Source organism: Hemitrygon akajei, chromosome 19, assembly GCF_048418815.1.
Source record: "Hemitrygon akajei chromosome 19, sHemAka1.3, whole genome shotgun sequence".
Lineage (NCBI taxonomy): Eukaryota > Metazoa > Chordata > Chondrichthyes > Myliobatiformes > Dasyatidae > Hemitrygon > Hemitrygon akajei.
Window position 1 is genome coordinate 50,219,343 of NC_133142.1, and position 22,457 is coordinate 50,241,799.

At 42.4% G+C, this 22,457-nt stretch overlaps 1 protein-coding gene across 2 annotated transcripts in view; it reads left to right on the plus strand.

The window, feature by feature from the left end:
- The first annotated feature begins 11,260 nt into the window (after positions 1-11,260).
- Positions 11,261-22,457, plus strand: part of rad18 (RAD18 E3 ubiquitin protein ligase) — a 238,750-nt gene continuing 227,553 nt past the window's right edge. For both annotated transcript variants that reach the window (XM_073072485.1, XM_073072486.1), the window contains exons 1-2: positions 11,261-11,332; positions 16,211-16,292. In XM_073072485.1, the coding sequence (XP_072928586.1) occupies positions 11,297-11,332; positions 16,211-16,292 (118 nt within the window). In that variant the 5' untranslated portion in view covers positions 11,261-11,296. The remainder of the gene's footprint in view (positions 11,333-16,210; positions 16,293-22,457) is intronic.

The window sequence follows — 22,457 nt, forward strand, 5'->3', positions numbered from 1 at the left end:
AGTCAGGTGAGGAATAGTACTTGAAAGCAGCAGAAGACAAACAGGCCCATAGCAAGGAAAACTGTATCTCCAGCAGAGCTGAGCCCACTTATAAATGTGAACTTTCCAACAGAGTTTGCTTCTCGTGCATTGGTCTCGTCAGCCACAGATGGCACTGCATCGACAACATAGATAGCCAGGACACTAAATTCATGGTCGACACAGACCGACAGAAGGCCGTAAAAGGTGGAGATGAGTTACAACGTCATACCCCAATCCCTAGTGTTCATGTATGAAACCTGACAATGAGAATATGAAGTGTGCTTGATTGTGGGGAACACATATCTGGGTCGGACGTTTGCCAATGTTGACTTTACAGAGGACAGCGAGCTAATAGCTAGGTGAATTATGGCCATTTGTAGGCCTTGCTACTCAAACTGAAGTTGAGTCATTTAGTAGAATGTCTAGAACCTAAAGGTCAGCTAATCGGTTATATGGAATGCAATATTCAAACAAGGTGTCTAAACAACTGTGCTGCTCCAAAGAGTGCTATATGAGGTCATTCTTACCCTCAGCCATTAGGCTCTATAATGAGCTGAGGAAGTGATAAACCTCTCCTGTTAGATTGTTTGAGGTAACTTATTTTTATTCTTTCTTATTTCTCTTCTAATATTTGTATATCTGTACACTTGTAAAGCTACTGTGACACTAATTTCCTTTGGGTTCAATAATATCTATCTATCTAAACTCAGTTGATGATGAATAATAGAACCAACATGCCAGATAGACAGAACATGGTCATATGTACCTATGAATGGGAAAGAGAAGAAATATATTTACATGACAAATTTTATGCCCTTAGTGAGAGTGCAGTCCCAAAATCTTGTGCAAAAAATCAAGTACAGTGGTTCCGGTTAATTGGGCCATCAATTAATCGGGGCAGCTCCTTATTTGGAACAACTCTTAAAAAACAAAAACGAATCGAGAAAATAGCTGGGATTCCCTTAATTTGTTTGGGACACTTTACCACTTAATTGGGGCAGAAGACCGTTGCCAAACAGCTTCTAACTGTTGTCAGTTGCATACACTTGCATGGCTGTTAGACACAAAGCCATGCTTCAAGCAAAGTTTTTAAATAGGTCAGTTGCATGTGTAAGAAGCACCAATATTCATCACTGATAGCTGGCAAGAAGTAAGCAGCATGACAACTCAGAACCGTTTTGCTCACTGTGGTTTCAAGCATTCAGGCTTGGAGATGCCAGAAATGGCCAGGAGTAAAAACGAGACAATTTCACTACTTAGAAACTATGGAGAATTTGAAAATATCGACAACCATCTTGAATGTTACAAATGTGATTGAAGATTTGGAGGATGCAATTGTCAATTGCGTTGTATGAAGGCAGCCCATTATTTGCACTACGTATCTGCACTGTTGCAGGACACACTGATAGGTGGAAATAACTTCACTCATAACTGTGAAGTAGTAGTTACAACCTACAGGCTCTCTTTCAAGGACCCTACAACTCATGTTCACAGTATTATTTATTTTTCTCAAGGTTGTATTTGGTGACATATACAGTGGTGCTAGAAATCTTGTGAACCCGGTAGAATTTTCTCTATTTCTGCATAAGTATGACCTAAAATGAGATCAGATCTTCACATAGGTCCTAAAACTAGATAAAAAGAACCCAATTAAATAAACACAAAACATTACACTTGTTCATTTATTTGTCGAGAAAAATGATCCTATGTTACATGTATTTGTTCAAAAAGGTATGTGAACCTCTTGGGTAACACCTTCTACAAAAGCTATTTGGAGTTAGGCGTTCCAATCAATGAAACATTCTGGTACCTCCAATGAAAAATCATGAGAATGGAGGTGTGGGTTGTAGAGGTGCCCTGCCCAATAAAAAAGATACTCAGGTTACTGACAGAGCCTGCTCTTCTCGAGAAAGATCTGTTTATGTGCTCCATGACTCGATCAAAGCAACTTTCTAGGGACCTTAGACTAAGCATTGTAGAGAAGCATGAAGCTGTAAAAGGCTAAGAAAACATTTCTAAAGATCTGAATGTTCATCAGTCCATAGTAAGAGGAACTGTCTACAAATGGAGGAAACACGGTACTGTTGCTACTCTCCCTAGGAGTGGGCATCGGAGGTGAACAAAAACCCAAGGGTAACAGCAAAAGACCTGCTGAAATCTCTAGAACTTGCTAAAGTCTCTGTTCATGTGTCTAAGAAAAACAAGAACAAGATTGGTGTTCATGGAAGGAAACCACTGCCCAAAAAAAAATCATTGCTGCACGTCTCAAGTTTGAAAAAGACCACTTGGATGTTCCACAATGCTTCTGGGACAATATTCTGTGGGTAGATAAGACAAAAGATGAACTTCTTGGCAGAAGTGCACATTGCTATGTTTGGAGGTAAAAGGGCACTGCACACCAACACCAAAACCTCATCCTAACTGTGAAGCATGGTGGAAGGGGCATCATGGTTTGGGGCTACTTTGCTGCCTCAGGGCCTGGACAACTTTCAATCGTTGAGGGAACAATTAATTTAAAATTGTATCATGACATTTTACAGAATGTCAGGGTAGCAGTCCCTCACTTGAAGCTTAATAGAAGTTGGATAATGCATCAAGACAATGATCCAAAAGACAAGAGTAAATCAACAACAGAATGGTTTAAAAAGAAAATAAAGTTTCTAGTTTGGAACGGACAAGTCAAAGTCCTGGATCTTAATCCTATAGAAATGTTGTGGAAAGACCTGAAGCAAGCACTTCATGCAAGGAAGCCCTCCTACATCCCAGAGTTGAAACAGTTTTGTAAGGAGTAATTGCCTAAAATTCCTTTAAGCCGATATGCAGGACTGATCAACAGTTACCAGAAATGTCTGGTTGAAGTTATTGCTGTATAAGGGGGTTGCACTAGTTACTGAAAGAAAATGTTCACATACTTTTTCCAACAAATACATGTAATATTGGATCATTTTTCTCAATAAATAAATGAACAAGTATAATCTTTTTTGTGTTATTTATTTAATTGGGTTCCCTTTATCTGGTTTTAGGTCTTATGTGAAGATATTATCACATTTTAGGTCATATTTATGCAGAAATAGAGAAAATTCTACAGGGTGCACCAACTTTCTAGCACCGCTGCACATACTTTGATACTAAATTTACTTCGACTATAGTTAATGCCACATGCGTGCCTGTTGTGGGGTAGTCAGAGTGGGTTGCTACACCGTGGCTAATGCTGGGGACACAGGCTCTAGACATTGCACAAGCCCTGGCTCAGGGGATACACAAATACAGGGTGCAGGATGCAGACTGCACAAATTGCAGGACATGCTGGTGGAGCTGTTGAACAATGCTGAATGCAATCAGACTAAATCAAGTTTAATTATCATTCAAACCAGACATAGATACAGCTGAATGAGACAGTGTTTCTCTGGGGCCAAGGTGCAAAATATTCAAAATAGCAAGCAAACATTCAAAAATAGTAAGTAACATAATTCAAAATATCGAGCAAAGAAGCATATTCACGAAAATAAAACATATAGTCCAAGACTCTGAGCAATCGATGGTTCATCTCCAGTGAGAGTACAGATGCAAATAATCCTGCCTGTCATTCCACTGCTCGAACATAGGAGGGCAGCACTGATGGGCAGGGTCTGGCCCCAGCCAAGCTCAACCATGCTGTAAATGCATCAGTGTCTCTTACCTGGTCTGCAACAGCAGACAAGCCTGAGGCTTGAGGCCTAGTTCTCACTACAACTGAGGCTACACAGCTCCCATGTCTACTGATCCTCTCCCTGTGGCAACTTACATTATCACTGTCCAACAGAGTCTTGGGGTTGCAAGTAAAAAGTCTGAGACAATCCCCCACAGTTAAAATGCACCAACTCTGCTATTTCTGAGTAGTGGGCATCAACATGATCTGCAGCCAGGTACCGTCTCCTCTGGTATCCTGACCAGCTCCTTCGACACCTTGCCCAATCCCTTTGACACCTCAGCTGGCTCCGCTGCTGATACCAGACCAGCTACTCTGAACAATGAACAACTCTCTGATAGAGTAGATAGATAGATAGATAGATACTTTATTCATTCCCATGGGGAAATTCAACTTTTTTTCAATGTCCCATACACTTGTTGTAGCAAAACTAATTACATACAATACTTAACTCAGTAAAAAATATGATATGCATCTAAATCACTATCTCAAAAAGCATTAATAATAGCTTTTAAAAAGTTCTTAAGTCCTGGCGGTAGAATTGTAAAGCCTAATGGCATTGGGGAGTATTGACCTCTTCATCCTGTCTGAGGAGCATTGCATCGATAGTAACCTGTCGCTGAAACTGCTTCTCTGTCTCTGGATGGTGCTATGTAGAGGATGTTCAGAGTTATCCATAATTGACCGTAGCCTACTCAGCGCCCTTCGCTCAGCTACCGATGTTAAACTCTCCAGTACTTTGCCCACGACAGAGCCCGCCTTCCTTACCAGCTTATTAAGACGTGAGGCGTCCCTCTTCTTAATGCTTCCTCCCCAACACGCCACCACAAAGAAGAGGGCGCTCTCCACAACTGACCTATAGAACATCTTCAGCATCTCACTACAGACATTGAATGACGCCAACCTTCTAAGGAAGTACAGTCGACTCTGTGCCTTCCTGCACAAGGCATCTGTGTTGGCAGTCCAGTCTAGCTTCTCGTCTAACTGTACTCCCAGATACTTGTAGGTCTTAACCTGCTCCACACATTCTCCATTAATGATCACTGGCTCCATATGAAGCCTAGATCTCCTAAAGTCCACCACCATCTCCTTGGTCTTGGTGATATTGAGATGCAGTAGCCTTGCAGTCCCCAATGTTCTTGGAGTAGAATTAGCTTTGGATTGTAAAAAACAAATTTTACAAAGTAAAAAGCACCTTCGGCTGGCCCCTGCATTCACACACGCCGTCATCTTACCAGAAGTTCATTAGACAATGGACCTGCTAGATGAGACGCAGATCTTTTTAGGATGAGATGCAGTTGACGACTATTGCACCAAGTCAGATAACAGAGAATGTAACTGCTGAACAGAGTATCTGGGGTAGATGATGCAGCTGGCAACACGGCAATATGTCTGGTAAGGAAGTCGAATGACACAGAGCCAGATGCAGGGCAGACAGTGCGGTAAAGGTATGTAGACGGCAAACGTTACTCCGTTTGGTGCAGAGAATGCAGCACAGTGCTGACAATGACAGTGCCTGTAGTGTGGAGTGGAGTGGAGAGTGGAAACAGGGCTGACAATACATATTCTATGGAGCCAGGTGAGGAGGGTTAAACCAGGTTAAGCTCATCAGTGTTTTCTGCAGGGGAACAGGCACTGAATATCATACAGCAGTCAAATTGAATTGACTTTATTTCTTACATCCTTCACATACATGAGGAGTAAAACTCTTTATGTAACGTCTCCGTCTAAATGTGCAATCAGAGTAATTTATAATAAATAGAGCAGTCAATGTAACATAGAAATACACTCAAATCAGTGTGAGTTAATCAGTCTGATGGCCTGGTGGAAGAAGCTGTCTCGAAGCCTGTTGCTCCTGGCTTTTATGCTGTGGTACCATTTCCCAGATGGAAGCAGCTAGAATTGATTGTGATTGGGGTGACTCGGGTCCCCAATGATCCTTTGGGCCCTTTTCTCGCACCTGTCTTTTAAATGTCCTGTATCATGACTACAGATGTGCTGGGCTGTCCACACCACTCTCTGCAGAATCCTGTGATTAAGGGAGGTACAGTTCCCTTACCAGGCAGTGATGCAGCCAGTCAGGATGCTCTCAATTGTGTCCCTCTAGAAAGTTCATAGGATTTGGGGGCCCATACCAAACTTCCTCAACTGTCTGAGGTGAAAGAGGTGCTGTTGTCCTTTTTCACCACACAGCTGGTATATACAGACCACGTGAGGTCCTCGGTGATGTGGATGCCGAGGAACTTGAAGCTGTTCACCCTCTCAACCCCAGATCACCTGGTGTCAATAAGGTTTAGCCCATCTCCATTCATCCTGTAATCCACAACCAGCTCCTTTGTTTTTGCGACATTGAGGGAGAGGTTGTTTTCTTGACACCACTGTGTCAGAGAGATGACTTCTTCCCTGTAGGCCACCTTGTTATTGTTTAAAATTAGGCCAATCGATGTAGTGTTGTCGGCAAATTTAATTAGATTAGATTGGTGAAAAGAAAGTGAATGCTCCACACCACCAGGTTCAGGAACAGTTATTACCCTTCAACCATCAGGCTCCTGAACCAGCGTGGATAACTTCACCCACTGCAACTCTGAACTGACCCCACAACCTATAGACTCACTCTCAAGGACTCTATGACTCATGTTCTGAGTATATTTTTACTTTATATTTGAACAGTTTGTCTTCTTTTGTACATCGGTTGTGTGCAAGTCTGTGTGCAGTTTTTCATTGATTTGATTGTCTCTTTTATTTTCCTGTAAATGCTTGCAAGAAAATGAATCTCAGGGTTGTATATGTTGGCATGTGCATACTTAGATAATAAATATACTTTGAACGTTTTTGAACAATGAGCAGAGCGGTGGTTGCAGGCGGCAAATGTCGCAGAGCCTAGAGTGGACAATGAAGGCAACCAATGAAGCAGAGTCTGGTATGTAACACGTAGCTGGTGAAGGTTACACAGGCCCTGGAATGGGGACGGCAGCCAATAAATGCTTCAGTACCTGGTGTATTTGAATGCAACTAGTGAGTGTTGCAGGGAATGCAAGCGATGCAGATGCTATAGCCAGTCAATAGTACATATTAAAGATCAGGTTTATTTGTCATATGTACATTGAAACATCAAAATATACCATGAAATGTGTTGTTCGCATCAAATCAAATCAGTGTGCATTGTGCTGTGTCATCTCACATTCTGGCGCCAACATATTTAGCCCACCACTCTCTAACCCTAACAGTACATCATTGAAATAGGGGAGGAAACTGGAGCACATGGAAGAAATCAATCAAATGAAATGCAGTTTAATTATCATGGATGCATTTGAACGAGACAGCGTTCCTCTGGGGCCAAGGTGCATAACATATATTCAAGATAGTGTTACGACTGTGCCCCAACTCTGAGGGGCCGAAGGGTACAAAGTAGCCCCCTCCTTTTTGAGAATCGCAAGATCGATATTAATTCGGGTCAGGAAACCCAGGAAACGAGAGAGAGACGTTTGGAATGTGTCCCGGCCCCTCAGCGATACAAAGCCACGGAAAACGGCCATTGTCTCTTGGAGACAGAATTGTGCATTGAGCACTGTATTATTTATTTGAAGCCCTCAGGGAATGACCAAAAGTGGGCTGGTTGAGGGGCGGCATCATTCCAGCCTGATTGACATCTGAAACCCGTGAGTAAGGATAAAAGGTCTGGGGAACAACCCCTTTAGACACACCAGGAGAAACGCTAGAAATCCCGTGACAGCATTTAATAGCGACAGCCGGTGGAAGGCCCACGTGTATCCTTTCCCGTTGCCCGGGATTGAGGCCTTACCACAGAAGACGGCTTAGCTAAAGAAGAGATCACCACCGACGACATTTCGAAGGATCGACATCATAAAACAGAAAAACGGGCAAGTTCTAAAAACATCGTCTCTCTCTCCAGCCAAAAGCTGCAGCCTGAATGAACTTGAGTGACTTTTATATTTCCATCGGACAATACGTTATCCCCTAGACAACGATAGAGCTATTTCTTATTGATTATTATTATACCCGCGCTTTTAGATTTAGTATTGATGACGTATATTATCTGTATGTTTGCATTGATATTATTTTTGTGTATTTTTATCAATAAATACTGTTAAAAATAGTATCATCAGACTTCAACGGACCTCTCTATCTTTGCTGGTAAGTGACCCAGTTACGGAGTACGTAACAATAGAAAGAGAGAAAAATAAACTCGTCACTATGCCAGAATACACGTGACCTGGGTGACATGGAAATTGATAGTACAGCTCCTGGCAAACCAGCCTGTCACTCCACCAATCGAACACTGGAGGGCAGCACTGTCAGGGGAGGCCAGCACTCAACTGAGCATTGATTCCATGCTACACTGCCTCGAGTGTCTTCTCACCTGGACTGCTGTAGCGGGCAAGCATGCAGCTGGAGGCCTAGTCCCTACAACTGAGGCCACATCCTGCCTCTCACCTGTCTCACCACCAAACAAGGGAAATAGGCCTGCGGCATCTTACAATATGCAATCACAACAGCCCTCCATATTGCTCTGACTCACTCAGAGGAACCGAACACCTCTGTGAGGATGTTATTTGTGGACTTCAGTTCTGCATTTAACACAGTCATCCCCCATAAACTGGTCAGCAAACTGAACACTCTTGGCCTTGGTTCCTCCCTGTGCTCGTGGGTCATGGACTTTCTCACAGACCGACCACAGCAAGTCAGAGTCGGTAAGCACACCTCCACCACCCTCATCTTAAAAACAGGCACCCACAAGGTGCTCTACACACTCTTCACACATGACTGCACCCCCATCTACACCTCCAACTCCATAATTAAATTTGCAAACGATACCACAGTGGTTGGCCTGATCTCGGACGAGGATGAAACAGCCTACAGGCTCGAGGTGGATCATCTGATAGAATGGTGTAAGGACAACGACCTGGTCCTTAACACTTCTAAAACAAGAGATGATCATTGACTTCAGGAGATCAAAGGACAGAGTACACACACCCCCTCCATATACATGGAGAGGTAGTGGAAAGTGTGGAAAACCTTAAGTTCCTTGGAGTTATTTTGTCAAAACACCTGACATGGACCACCAACACCTCGCTGCTTGTAAAAAAAGGCACAACAAAGACTCTCAGAAAGCTGAAACAGGCCAAACTCCCACAAAAGCTGTTGCTTAACACTCCTACAGAAGCACAATTGAAACCATCCTGACCAACAGCGCCACAGTGTGGTATGCCAGCTGCACAGCCGCTGAGCGACAAGACCAGCATCGTGTGGTGAAGGCGGCCCAGCGAATTGTCAGGATGGAGCTCCCAGGTCTGGACACCATCTATTCCAGCAGACTCAGGAGGAAAGTAATCAGCATAACCAGAGACACCACACACCCCGGCCACTCCCTGTTTGACCCACTGCCGTCCAGCAGAAGGTTCAGGGCACTAAAAGCCAGAACAAATAGACTGAGGAACAGCTTCTACCCCAGAGCTATGGCCTCCATCACACCACTCCCACAGAACAATGACTGAAACTGTGAGCACACACAAGGACTCAAATACTTGCACTAACGGCACTTTGTGCATTACTGTGATATTCTGGTGCTGATGCAACTTATTTTCTGCTACTTATCTATTTAATACTTTTTTTTAATATTACTGTGTTATTTTCATCTACTGCTTTATTTAATTGCCTGAGAGGAAGCTAAACGGAGTTTCATTGTACTTATGTATAACGACAATAAAGATCATTCAATTATCGATATCCAATAGGGTCTTGTGATTGCAAGAGAAACGTCCAAGGTAGTCACTCGTGGTTACACTGCACACTGCTTTTGTGCACTAATTCTGGTGTCTTTGAGTAGCAGGCAGCAACACAGTCTGCTCCCAGCTCAGCTTCTCTGAACCCTCTCTGACCTGTCTGCTGCCTTCTCCTTCTCCAGCCCGAGTATCAGATTCTCCTTCTCCGACTCATCCATCGGTTGCTTCGACTCCCCGTCCGCTTGCTCCAAACAACGAACAGATCACGGTAGATCCACTGTAGCCTTTGTCTATAGTCTTATGATCATTAAAAAAACCCCCACAATTTTAAAAAGAAAAGCACACCTTTGGTTGGCTCCCGAGTGGCCGCTGTGTTTGAATACGTTGCCATCTAACTGGAACTTCCAGAGTCCGGTGCTCCCACTGACTGGAGTCACTCACAGGGAAAACGTACAAACTCCTTACGGGCAGTGGTGGGAATTGAACCTAGGTTGCTGGTGCTGTAATAGTGTCACGGTATCTACGGTGCTACCACTCTAACTTTGCCCTGCATGCAGGATGTAACCACTGCATTCAGACACATTGCAGCTGTGGCAGGGTCAGCATGCCATTACTTCCTATCATAATAAATGGCAGTGATGCTTCTCACCCAGATGAGCTCAATGCCCCTGAAAGGGAGAAAAACACTACACCTGGTGAATCTCCACCTTTGTGAACTCTTCAGAGACCGACGTCAGAACATCCTTCAAGACGCTGAATCAGGATCCAACACCGTACCTGGCAGCTTACTGAAAACCTGTGTCCACCAACTGGCTGGAGCGTTCAAGGACATCTTCAGCCTCCCACTGTTGCAGCTGGAGGTTCCCAACTGCTTCAAAAGGGCATCAGTTGTACTTGTACGCAAGAGCAGGGTGAGCTGTGTCACCACACATTCCAGCGCCAACATAGCATGCCCACCATGTTTGGCAGAACAACAGAGATCACAACAGGGAATATAATAAATAGCAGATCAAGCCCTGTTCTTTCCTCCCACTCACTCACATGCACAGTCCTTTAACCCCTGCAGGAAATGCAGCCATGAATGTTGTGAGGTCCATGGGATGCTGCCAGTGAACCCTGCACAGTGCCATGTGCATTTGATGCACCTGGTCCAGTGGATGCAGTTACCAGATGAATGGTCAGCCAGTGAAGGCATAGCTAGTGACAGTATGTGGTGCAGTTACTGAATGGAACTTTGCCTCCCGAGGAGGATGTACAGGTTCAGATATTGAATACTGTACAATGCCTGATGCATTAAGATTTGGTGAAGCTGTTCTCTCGGTGCTACACAGTGCCTGGGGAAGGTTAGGCAGTTGCTGGAGTGCCCAGTGTCGAGAGTAAGTGACGTACCCAGCGACTATTACAGAGCTAATAACGTGGCGGTGTCCTTTTTAACAATGGACCGTTTATCGAGGATTTCCAGCTGGTAGTTAAACAATGCGTCGAGTGGACGATGTAGTTGGTGAAGTTTCCACTTTGCATGTGGCCAACTCCCCTGTGCTACGTGCAGCCGGTCAACAGCGCACACTGCTCGGTGCGGGGAGTGTAACCGCTGAAGATGTTGCCTTGCACCGGCCGCTGAGGAATGCAGTCATCGAGTCCGTCACTAAAAGCACGGCACCCCCCGGCGGACAGTGCACACTGCCGAGGATACAAACGCTGAATATTGTTGCGGAGGAAGTAGCCGGTGAGTGAAGCCCATTTCCGGTTATATGACGTCAGCCTCAGCGGAGCGCCAGCTGGCGTGACGTACATCCGGCTTTGCGAAGCGCGCGCGTTTTGGACCGGTTCGCAGCGCGGGACGATGTGGCGTCCGGAGGGACGGGACAAGCTACTGGCGGTGAGTGAGGGGCCCGGCAGGGCTCCCCTTCCCTTCCCCTTCCCCTCCCCTTCCCTTCCCCTTCCAACCCGCCGCCTACTCACCGCGACGCTCTGCCCAGAGCTCCCTGCAGCTGCTGTCGGGCGCTGACAGCCGGCCGGCTACCGGGGCGGCCGCAGACCGTGGCGTTAATAGTAGACAGGCTAGCAGGAGCGTCCCTCTTCCCTCCTACCCGTGGTCCGGCACCTCCACCGTGTCAAACTTACCCTTCTGGGCGTCTCTGTCCCCATCCTCACCCCTTTTCCAAAGCTTCCCCACCCCCATTTCGTTCATTCTCCCCCTTTTCCCCATCTCATTTACCCTCCCTATCTCCCATTCGCACCCTTCCCGACTTCTCCCACAGGCCCCCTCACTTCGGTTTACTTCATGTAATGTAACCTACTGTATCCTATTTTGTCTGACGAGGCTCTTGGGGCATTTTACAGGATTAAAGGCCCTAACTAAATATGCGTTGTTATTATGAGGTACATTCTTCAATTCTGGTATGGAAATAGTTTCTGAATTGTATTAAAATATTATACTTCAAATTGATTTTCCATCATCTTATACTTGAGACTAAACCAGGGCTGAAAGATTTGCTGTCAGACTATGACATTATCTATGTGCAAGCTCTACCAAGATATTTAGTCAAGAATAATGAAAGGCAGAAATACATGTTTGAAATTGGCAGATTTCTGTTATTTGCCTTGCCGAAATTGCTTTTTGCTACCTTTGTCACTCGTGTGGATGGAAATATTCTGTGAGTTGATATTTTTATGCAATAGGTATGAACCAAGGTCATCGCAGATGGTTAGAACTTTACATTTTCAATCTTAAATGTGATTTTAATAATACACGCACAAGATGCTGGGAATCCAGAATAAAACATACAAAATGTTGGAGGAGCACAGCAGGTCAGGTAGCATCTATGGAACGGAATAAAGAGTTCATCTGAACTGGAATGGAGGGGAGGGGGGAAGTAGCCAGAATAAGAAGGGGAAGGGAAGGAGTACAATGTGGAAGGAGATGGATGAAGCCAGGTGAGGGGGTTTGGGAGGGAGAAACCATCCAATGAATAGGGTGAACTGAGAAGCTGGTATGATGTGCTACTTACTGCTAGTCCATCTCTCTACCTTTAATAGTTAACTATTACAATTGTGCCTCCTCTTTCAAATTTTAAACTCCTTTTGTTTGAAAAGTACATTAAATTTTCCTTCTCTTTTGATGTACCAGATTTGAAGATTAATTCAACATTCCAGCATACACTTTTCTCAAGCTGTCAGTTTTACAATCCAGTTGCTTAAGGTGAAACATGAGCTTAGTGGTTATTTTTTCCCCAGATATTCTGTGGAAGGTATCACCATTTGTACCTTACACCTTTAAAAATTTGGAGCATAAAATGTATTTGACATCGTCACAATTATTTTGAGAGTGGGACTGGGGTTACTGTCATTCTGTTTCATTGCATTTTATGTGTGGTTGTGAATTTAATTTGCATTGATGTCAAAGTGTAGGGCAAGTATTTTAACTTGCATTAATCTATTATTGTATGTGTTTAAGAATCATCAAGTAAATTTAGGCCTCTAAACTTTAACACAACTTTATATATCAATATGTCTAAATTATCTGTAGTTAAACCTTTCTGCAGGCAAACTTGTGCTTAATATAGCAATTACAACATAAATAGGTCATTTGAATGAACCAAGACTTTAGTGTTCACTTCCAAAGAATCCTAATCCATTTCTTGCATTTTTATAATTTGCCTTTTTCCTCAAGTACCTGGTTAGCCAATTCAACTATAAATTACTTTGTAAGTATAAAAAAGCCTATTAAGGAAGTAGTAAATAGATCAAGTGTTCACAAATGTTAGTGCACGTGGAGCTTTCAGCAAATGCTGACATTCCCTGCTAGTCATTGCAAAATGGAGCATTCTGATCTGACTGTTGAAACCACTGCCACTCTTGGGGCTCCATATCTTAAATTTGATGACTGAGAATTATCCAAAAAATTGTAATCACCCTAGTAAAATGGTTTTGTTTCAGTGAGCCACATGAGTTAATTGGTAAATACAACTACATGTGGGTTGTGCACTTACATTCTGTGTGAGAGGGGATATAAATGATAGATACGAAATACAGAGATTATAGCTCACATGTGTTACAGATCTATGCCAGAAGAGCAGAGGCATGAGAAGAAAACAAAACTTATTATGTGCATTAGAGTGATTAGGCCGAGAGGTGCAGTGACATGTGTGACAGAAATAAGCTGACTTGCAGATGAGAGTTAGAGACAGGTATGCAGACAGGAGTGACGAGTACCTCGGGATTTATCTTCATGTATTTGGCTATATGCAGACCCTGCTTGTCTACAAGGGCCTGACTTATGACACCATCAAACATTGGAGCAGAATTAGGCCATTCAGCCCATTGAGTCTATACTGGCATTCTATCATAGCTGATTCATTATCCTTCTCAACCCCATTCTCCTGCCTCCTTCCTGTAACCTTTGATGTTCTTACTAATTAACAATCTATCAGCCTCTTGTTTAAGTATACACAATGACTTGTCTTCCACAACTGTCTGTGGCAATAAATTTCACAGATTCATCACCATCTGGTTGAAAAAATTCCTCCTCAACTCTGTTCGAAAGGGACATCCTTGTATTCTGAGGCTGTGCCCTCTGGTCCTAGACTCCCCCACTACAGAAAACATCTCCACATCTACTCAAAGCCTTTCAATATTAGATAGGTTTCAATGAGATCTCCCTTTATTCTTCTAAATGAATGCAGGCATAGAGCTATTAAATGCTCCTAATACATTAACCCTTTCATTCCTGGGATCATTCTCTCTTGACCCTTTCCAATGCTAGCACATCTTTTCTTAAGGGGCCCAGCACCACACACTATACTCGAAGAGCAGTCTAATCAATGCCTTATAAAGCCTCAGTATTGTAACCTTGCTTTTATATTGTAGTCCTCTCAAAATGAATGCTAACATTGCATTTGTCTTCCTCACCACCATTCAACCTGCAAATTAATCTTTAGGGAATCCTGCATGAGGACTCCCAGGTCCCTTTGCACCTCAGATTTCTGAATGCTCTCCCTGTTTACAAAATAGTCTGTGCCTTTATTCCTTCTACTGAAGTGCATGACCATTCATGTCCTGACACTGTATTCCATCTGCCACTTATTTGCTGTTTCTCCTAATCTGTCCAAGTTCATCTGAAGACACCCTGCTTCTGCCCTTATCTTTGTAACATCTGTAAACTTCGCCACAGAGCCATAAATTCCGATATCTATTATATTGACATATACTCTGGCCAATCTTTTAGGTATGCCTGTATACCTGCTTGTTAATGTAAATATCAAATCAGCCAATCATGTGGCAGCAACACAAAGCATAAAAACATGTAAATATTGTCAAGAGGTTCAGTTGTTTTTCAGACCAAATATTAGAATGGGGAAGAAATGTGATCTAAGTGATTAGCTGTGGAGTGATTCTTGGTGTCAGGTGGACTGGTTTATTCTCGTCTAGATTCTCTACATTTTACAGAGAGTGGTGTGGAAAAAAAAAATTATCCAATGCGTAGCAGTTCTGTGCATGAAACTGCCTTGTTAATGGGAGTGGTCAGAAGAGAATGGCCAGACTGGTTCATGCTGACAGGAGTGTGACAGTAACTTAAATAACTACACATTACAACAGTGGTATGCAGACGAACATCTCTGAATGCACAACACATTGAACCTTGAAGTGGATGGGCTACAGCAGCAGAAAACCACAAACATACACTCAGTTTCCACTTTATGTACTAGATATATGGCCTAATAATAGCCACTGAGTGTATAGGCAGTATGTGTATGTACAGTTTTTCTAATTTATTTTATATTTTATGTATTGCACTGTACTGCTGCCAGAAAATAACACATTTCATGTCATATAAGTGAATTACTTCTGAATAAGCACTATTCTTACATTGTAAAATCCTACAAATAATAATGAACTAGTGACAGGCACAAAACACTGGAGGAACTCAGCAGGCCAGGCAACATCCATGGAAAAGAGAAACAGTCGAAGTTTTGGGTTGAGGCCCTTCCTCAGGTCCTGAAACGTCAACTTTTCATAGATGTTGCTTGGCTTGCTGAGTTCCTCCAGCATTTTGCCTTGGATTTCCAGCATTTGCAAATTTTCTCGTGTTTGTGATAGTGTTGTAAATGTGGAACACCCTACTATTGAGTCACAGATTGTTTATATTTATTTGAGAGGAAGAATTGATACCAAAAGAATACTAATGCAAAATACTTAAGTTCTTCTGTCTTTTCTTTGGCTGTCCATTACTACCTCTCCTGCATCATTTTCCAGTGGTCCAGTATGCACTTTCATGTCTCTTTTACTCTTTATATATTGGAAAAAAAGTTTTGGAATCTTTTGTATTATTGACTAACTTACCTTCATATTTCAGTTTTTCTTTTTTTCAGTTGCCTTTTAGTTTTTGAAAGTTTCCCAATCTTTCAACTAAATTTTGCTACATTATATGTCCTCCCTTTTTTTAAAATGTTGTCTTACATCTACTAGTTCAGTCTCCAGTGTCTCAAAACTAGTCATTACAATACTGCAGAGTGTGGTTAACATTGAGCAATTTTGTGTATTTTCCAATTTATGGACAAAATCAACTTTTGGATTTCTGATCATAACATGGTGAGGTCTTTGCTCTGCCACTAAATGTTTGTATAGAGTACATCTCAGAAAGTCTCCCAATTGGTTTCAGTAATTTCAGTGGCTAACTTACAAGTATTGAAATATTCACTCAGTATGCCATAGGTTCAGATTAGATTTTTAAATATTTTTTTGTTTTTTTTGACAGCCCATGGATGAAATCTTGCGATGTGGCATTTGTTTTGATTATTTCAACATTGCAATGATGATACCTCACTGTTCTCATAATTGTAAGTACTCTGAACACTGCATTCATAATCCATGCATCTGAAAGCTATAAACCAAAATGGAGTTGTCAGTACAATTTCACAAAAATTAAAGTAAAAAGAGAGAAATTTAATATATTTCTGTTCATTGGCATTATAAAAAGCATTGATTTTGATCAATATGTAAGGATACTTTAAACTCTCATTTGCACTAATGACTGGTGGTTATAGGTCTTCCTCTGACATGTAACGAGGTTAAAATGTGACACACAATAAATGGAATTGGAATAAATATGATTTTTCCTATCGGTTATTGACATTGGTATTGCTATAACTCAGTTGATTTAAACAGAGCAGACTGTTCTTTTATTATTCCAGTGCATTTGGAAAGTTGTTATAATCCATTGTACCAATTATGTAATCATATTTATGTAATACCTTTAATGCAGAATAATTTCCATGGCTGCTTCATGGTTCCAGGCATTTCTATGTTGTTAGGTCCCCATTAGCCACAGGTGCAGCATTCCTTTTGTCTGCTGATGATTATGAATAGAGAATGCTTGGTTTACAATGCTAGTGGTGGGTTAATGAAAGAGGCTCCAGTGAATACTCCATTCTGTACCCATGTGGGAGGAAATTACCAGGTGGACAGAGAAAAAGATTCACAGGTGTGTTCAAAGCTTCCTTGAAGAAGTGCAACATTCCACTTGACTTCTGGAGTCTCTGAGCCTTGACCTCTCAAAGCGGAGGAGAGATATTCTGGATTGTTGAGAACCTCAAGGCCATGGATCAGGAGTACAGAAGCCCACCGCAACTGACAGGAGGAGTGCATAACATCACAACCCATGCACCCTCTTGCCCTGTCAGCTGCCTCCTCCCATACGGCTTTATTACCCAATCAGAGTGCTCGAAGTCAGAGCAGAAGCAAGTCATCCGTGATTCTGAGAGACTGTCAAAAGATGAAGAGAGTCTCTCAAAGAACCTAAATCAAACTACCGTAGATGCCGGATTATAAGCCGCTACTTTTTTCCCACGCTTTGAACACTGCGGCTTTTACTACGGTGCGGCTAATGCATGGTTTTTTTTCATGCCGCCAAAAACATTTTGCCTCGTAACAGTAGACCAATAAAATTGATGAGTAGTTCACAGAGGTCCAATGAAATTGTACGATAAATCAAGCGCACTTTCACAATTAAATTATTGTAAATCAGTCATTTGTACTCACCCTCATCAACATGGAAAACACTCGAAGAAAAGCATTGTGCTGCCTTTATGGCAGTTATTTAGTTTATAATATTTTCGCTTAGTAATTCATTTGTTAGTATTTTCTAGTTAAAGTTAGAAGTGTTTTAAGTATATTTGTTTTCTGTACTACATCCCGGGATGCTATGACGTCACATCCGGTTTCGCCGCGTCTTGTGGGAAATACCGGTTTGCGATAAACGGGAAGGTGTGGGCGAGCGGCATTAGACCCGTGCGAGAACGCTGCTTTTAAGTTAAAGGCGATCAATAACTTTTCCTGGTAGGCTGCAGTATATATATTTTTTTACCAGTCGTTAGGAGATATTGGAATGTTGTTCGTGCACTGTTCAGTAAAAAAGTATACACAACGTAATTTGTGTGTTACCGATACGTACGTATATTTAAAAGTAGCCGTGTTACAGGCACGGTTCGAAAAAAAGCATTTGCAATATGTATTTGTTTATGTTACCATATGGATTTAATTAAAAGTTAAAAAATCCTCACGTGTAATATCTTTCTGTGTAAATATCTCATATTACAACGTGGGACACCTGCGGCCTAAAATCCGGTGGGGCTTGTACAAGTACAAAATTGATTTTCTTTCTAAAATTAGAGCCTGCGGCTTTTAATCAGGTGCGCTCTGTAGTACGGAATCTACGGTAGTTGTTTTGGCATATTGTGTATTATGACACTCATTGCCCTTTCTTCCTGGAGCAATCTCTGATGAAAAACTAGTCAGTATCAGAAAAAATATTGGCTTTTGTAAATGTAATTTTCTGTTCTGATTTCATTGGACCTACTGTGTCTTTATCATTTTCTGTTTTAAATAAGTTACATTGTTAATAGCTACTCTCTGTATCCCTTCAGTCATTTATGTTTTAGAATAGTGGTCACCAACCTTTTTAAGCCCAAGATCCCCTACCTCGGCCTTAGTGAAAGACAAGATCGACCCTACCAAATCAGTTAGTCACACGCATGCGCACCGGGCAGAAAAGACCGGAAGTAAAACCCTGCAACCGGGAAGTAGAAATAATGTATGAACACCAGGGGTCACCACCCTTTTTTGCACTACGGACCAATTTAATATTGACAATATTCTTGCGGACCGGCCAACTGGGGGGGGGGGGGGGGGGGTGTGTGGTTAACCACGACCGGAGTACAGCGATACTCAAAGCAGGTTCCTTATGTCCAGTCTATTCCGCAATTTAGTTTACGTGGCTGTCAGCACTTAGCTTCTGTCCCGATTGCTCACGTTTTTTTTGCTGAAAAAGCTCAACAGGTTTGTCTTTAAGTGCAGGGTGCTTGGACTCAAAGTACGGAAGCAGTTTTGAGGACTTCATTGCCTCATTAGACAGCCTCTGGGCTCGAACTCCAGCCTCCTGCCTGCCTGCCACTAGACGCCTTGGACAGGTGCGGCCCTGGGTGGGGTGAGAGGACAAGGCTAGGGCTGGAGGTCCCTGTGCTGGGGCTGCGGTGGTCGCAGTCCGGAGAGAGCGACCGACTGAGCGAGGAGTGCAACAGGATGCGCACCCGCCTCCCTTGTAGGATCTATCGGCCGACAGAAGTTTGTCTCGAGGGTTTACTTTCAGTAGATCGCAGTGATGTAGCTGCTCTGCTACTTACGAAACCCTGAGCCCAAATTAGGTCGTCTGTGAATATTTTAGCACCAACTTCCCCACGAACATTCAGTGTGCTAAACAGGTTTAGAGACAGCGCCCATCTGTCCGCACTCCAGGCCAGTACCAACGGAACTTCCTGCCGGCTGCGTAAGGCCAACCAGTGATCCCTGGCGCGAGGGTGTCACTGCGTTTAGGCAACTGATGACCTCGCGTGGGTAATGACTTTGGGTGTGTAATGACCTCGCGTGTGTTCAAGTTCAACCGTGGGCGTGACAGGGAATGAGGAAAGGCGCAGCTGACTCATATCATTTCACATCGTTTCCTTGTGACCCGGTGGTTGGGGACCACCGAAGTACACTGTGTAATGCGTGGTGGGGGAGCTTCACACATGCGCACTGGGCAGAAAGAACGGAACTAAAACCCTGCAACCCGGAAACAATCTCTCAACAGTATTTGTGTATTTATTTTTCTTTTTTTGGGATCTCCTGGGAAAGTCTCAAAGATCAACCAGTCGATCGCAATCAACGGGTTGGCAACCACTATTTTAGAAGCTCTTTCCTGATGGTGTGTGGTTCCACAACTTGAATAGCTTTCTTAGTAGACATCCAGGTTATCCTGTTGTACTACTTGCATACATGCCTGAGTTACTAAATGTTGCTCCTTGAATTATGAGGTGGGATTCTTGTATGTTTATGTGGAAAATTCAGTAGGGACTTAAATTCCTGACTCCTAAAGTCATCAAGGAAACTTCTGTGCTCTAATTTTCATCAAGCAATTTGAAGCTGAGATCTAGTTGTGCAAAATTGGCCAAAATCTGGCTTCCAGCTGCAATGGAAATATTGGACCACATTGAACCATACTCTAGAGGAATGTGGAAGGTATGCCTATTTATTGAGGTGTCATGGACTTGGAACAAAGCATGGATGAGAAACAATTTTAAGTGTCTCCTGAATTTACATATCATGTGGCAACAGAAACAATCTAGTTAATGTGCCCAGATTTCATCAACTGCCTAGCAAACATGAATATACAACTTTAACGTGCACCTTTCCTGTTCATACTTGTACTTAAAAGGTTGTGGAGGGTATTGGGATTGAATTGCACTTTGACTGCATTCCACGTAAAATGCTGGGGGATCTCAGGCAGCATCTATGGACAGAAAAATTCAGGCCAAGACCTTTTGTCATGTCAGTATTCATCTGTCAACTGTACATTTCCTTTCATAGATGATGCCTGACTTGCTGAGTCCCTTCAGCATTTTAAGTGGGTTGCTCAAGATTTCCAGAGCTATAGAATCTCTTGTGTCTGCTTGACTGTATTCCAGATGTGTGATCAGGAAATGTGATGCAGTGATGTATTCATTCCATCTTTCCTTAACCCAGAGGACTATCTCGTATCTTATCCCACATTGGTTGAGGTTAACTGATTTAGCAAATCTAGGTTTGAACTTGTTTCATGATTTTGTGGGCTGCACTGTAATATCCAATGAGAACGAATTCTGAAACTGCCAACCTAGCTGCTGGATTTAATCAACAATATTGATATTGATTAGTTTCTTTTCCTTGTGACTGCCCAGGATGTAGTTTCCAAAGATGTGAGGAGGGGAGACCTCCTTTTTCATTCAATTCACAGATAATACATTTTCTTCCTGCCCAGCAACTGGTGAGTTAACTTTGTAAATACTCCAATAAAAGTTGAGTATTTCTGCATGACTTGGAAGAATGGGCATGGCGGAGTCCCTGCAGAGGGTGGTTTAGGATCTTATTGCTTAATACTCAAAGGAGCTTTGAAACGATATCAGCAGGCATTTTTAGTCTGTGTGGGAGAGATAATAAGGTGACTCAAGCTCATGAAATTAACATTTCATCACAAATACTTTATCTAGAGAAGCAGAGCATGAGTCACACAGCTGTCTAAAGGTATTGAAAGACAGCTGTTATTCTCCATATAAATTCGATTTTTCACTTTGTCACTTTTCTGTATACATCATATCAGGCAGATGTTTTTCAGATAAAGGGATTGCTATGCAGATTATTTCTCATCTTGTACCTTTATATGACATATTTTTCTGAATAGAAGACAAGATGATATGGTACTTGTTATAATCTTTGGTTTATTATTGCATGTACTGAGGTATAGTGAAAAGTTATCTTGCGTGCTGTTTACCTCACATTGACTATCTGTGACGCATTTTCAGGGAACTATACACTAGTACTCCTAGCTCCCTCTGTTCCATTACACTCCCTAGTGCCTTACTGTTCACAATATAAGCCCTGTGCTGATTTGACTTTCCAAAAGCTTCACCTCACTTAACTGCATTATGTCCACACTAGACCGGATAATTTTGAAAATGCCGGTTTCGCGTAAAAACGATAGGCGTCCCCACCAGGCATTTTTGAAAATGCCTCCGTCCACATTAAAATGGGTATTTGGGTGAATCTCCTCCTACTGGGCATGCGCAGGACACATCTACAGAAAACAAGCGACATGTTTGGTGTTGAATCTCGCCGTGGAGGACTTGGTGCACGTTTGTTCAGACTAGAAAAACTTAAAAGGAAATTGCTAACGACGGGCAGCTGTTGGCTCTCGCACAGGAGGACTTAAAACTGAAAAAACAAATACTGGAGCGTATGGAGGCCACCGACAGGGAGTTTGCAGATAGTATGACCTGGCTGACGACGGACATTGAAAAACTGACTAACCCTGAAAACGTTTCCTACAGTCATAGTCTCTTCACCGATGAAAGGGACGACAGCTACAACTAAATGCAATAAGGCTTGTTACTGGGCAAAAGTGAAATTTGCTGTTACCTCATTTGTTTGCCTTTACTTTTGCCATGGCTTTCTGTATAATTTTGCTGTATTTCACATGTACAATAAAACGAGTTACTGGGCAAAAGTGATTTTATTTTTATATCCTATTTTTCCTATTTTGGCCTTAACATTTTCACGTCTATGCCAAACATAAGCTACTACTTAAAAATGACATTTTGGAAGTAGTGACAATTGTATCTATTGAATGTTTGTACAAGCAATACATTAATAAAGCACCTTGTTAAATGTGTAAAACATATCTGCATCAGTGTTATCTTGTATTTCCATACAATGTTACATTAGGCTGTTACACATCTATTATCAGAGAAGTACTTGCATAAATAGGTAAACCACCTTCATATAAGCAAGGACAGAAAACAGTGAGTATAGTTATTTATTCAGTAAGTTATGGGTCAAAGAGTTTGGTGAGTACATTTTTAACTCTTCTGGCTTCGGTCTCGTTGCCGTCTGTTCTGAAATTGTTAGGTTGGGGGGGGGGTTGAAATTCTCAATCA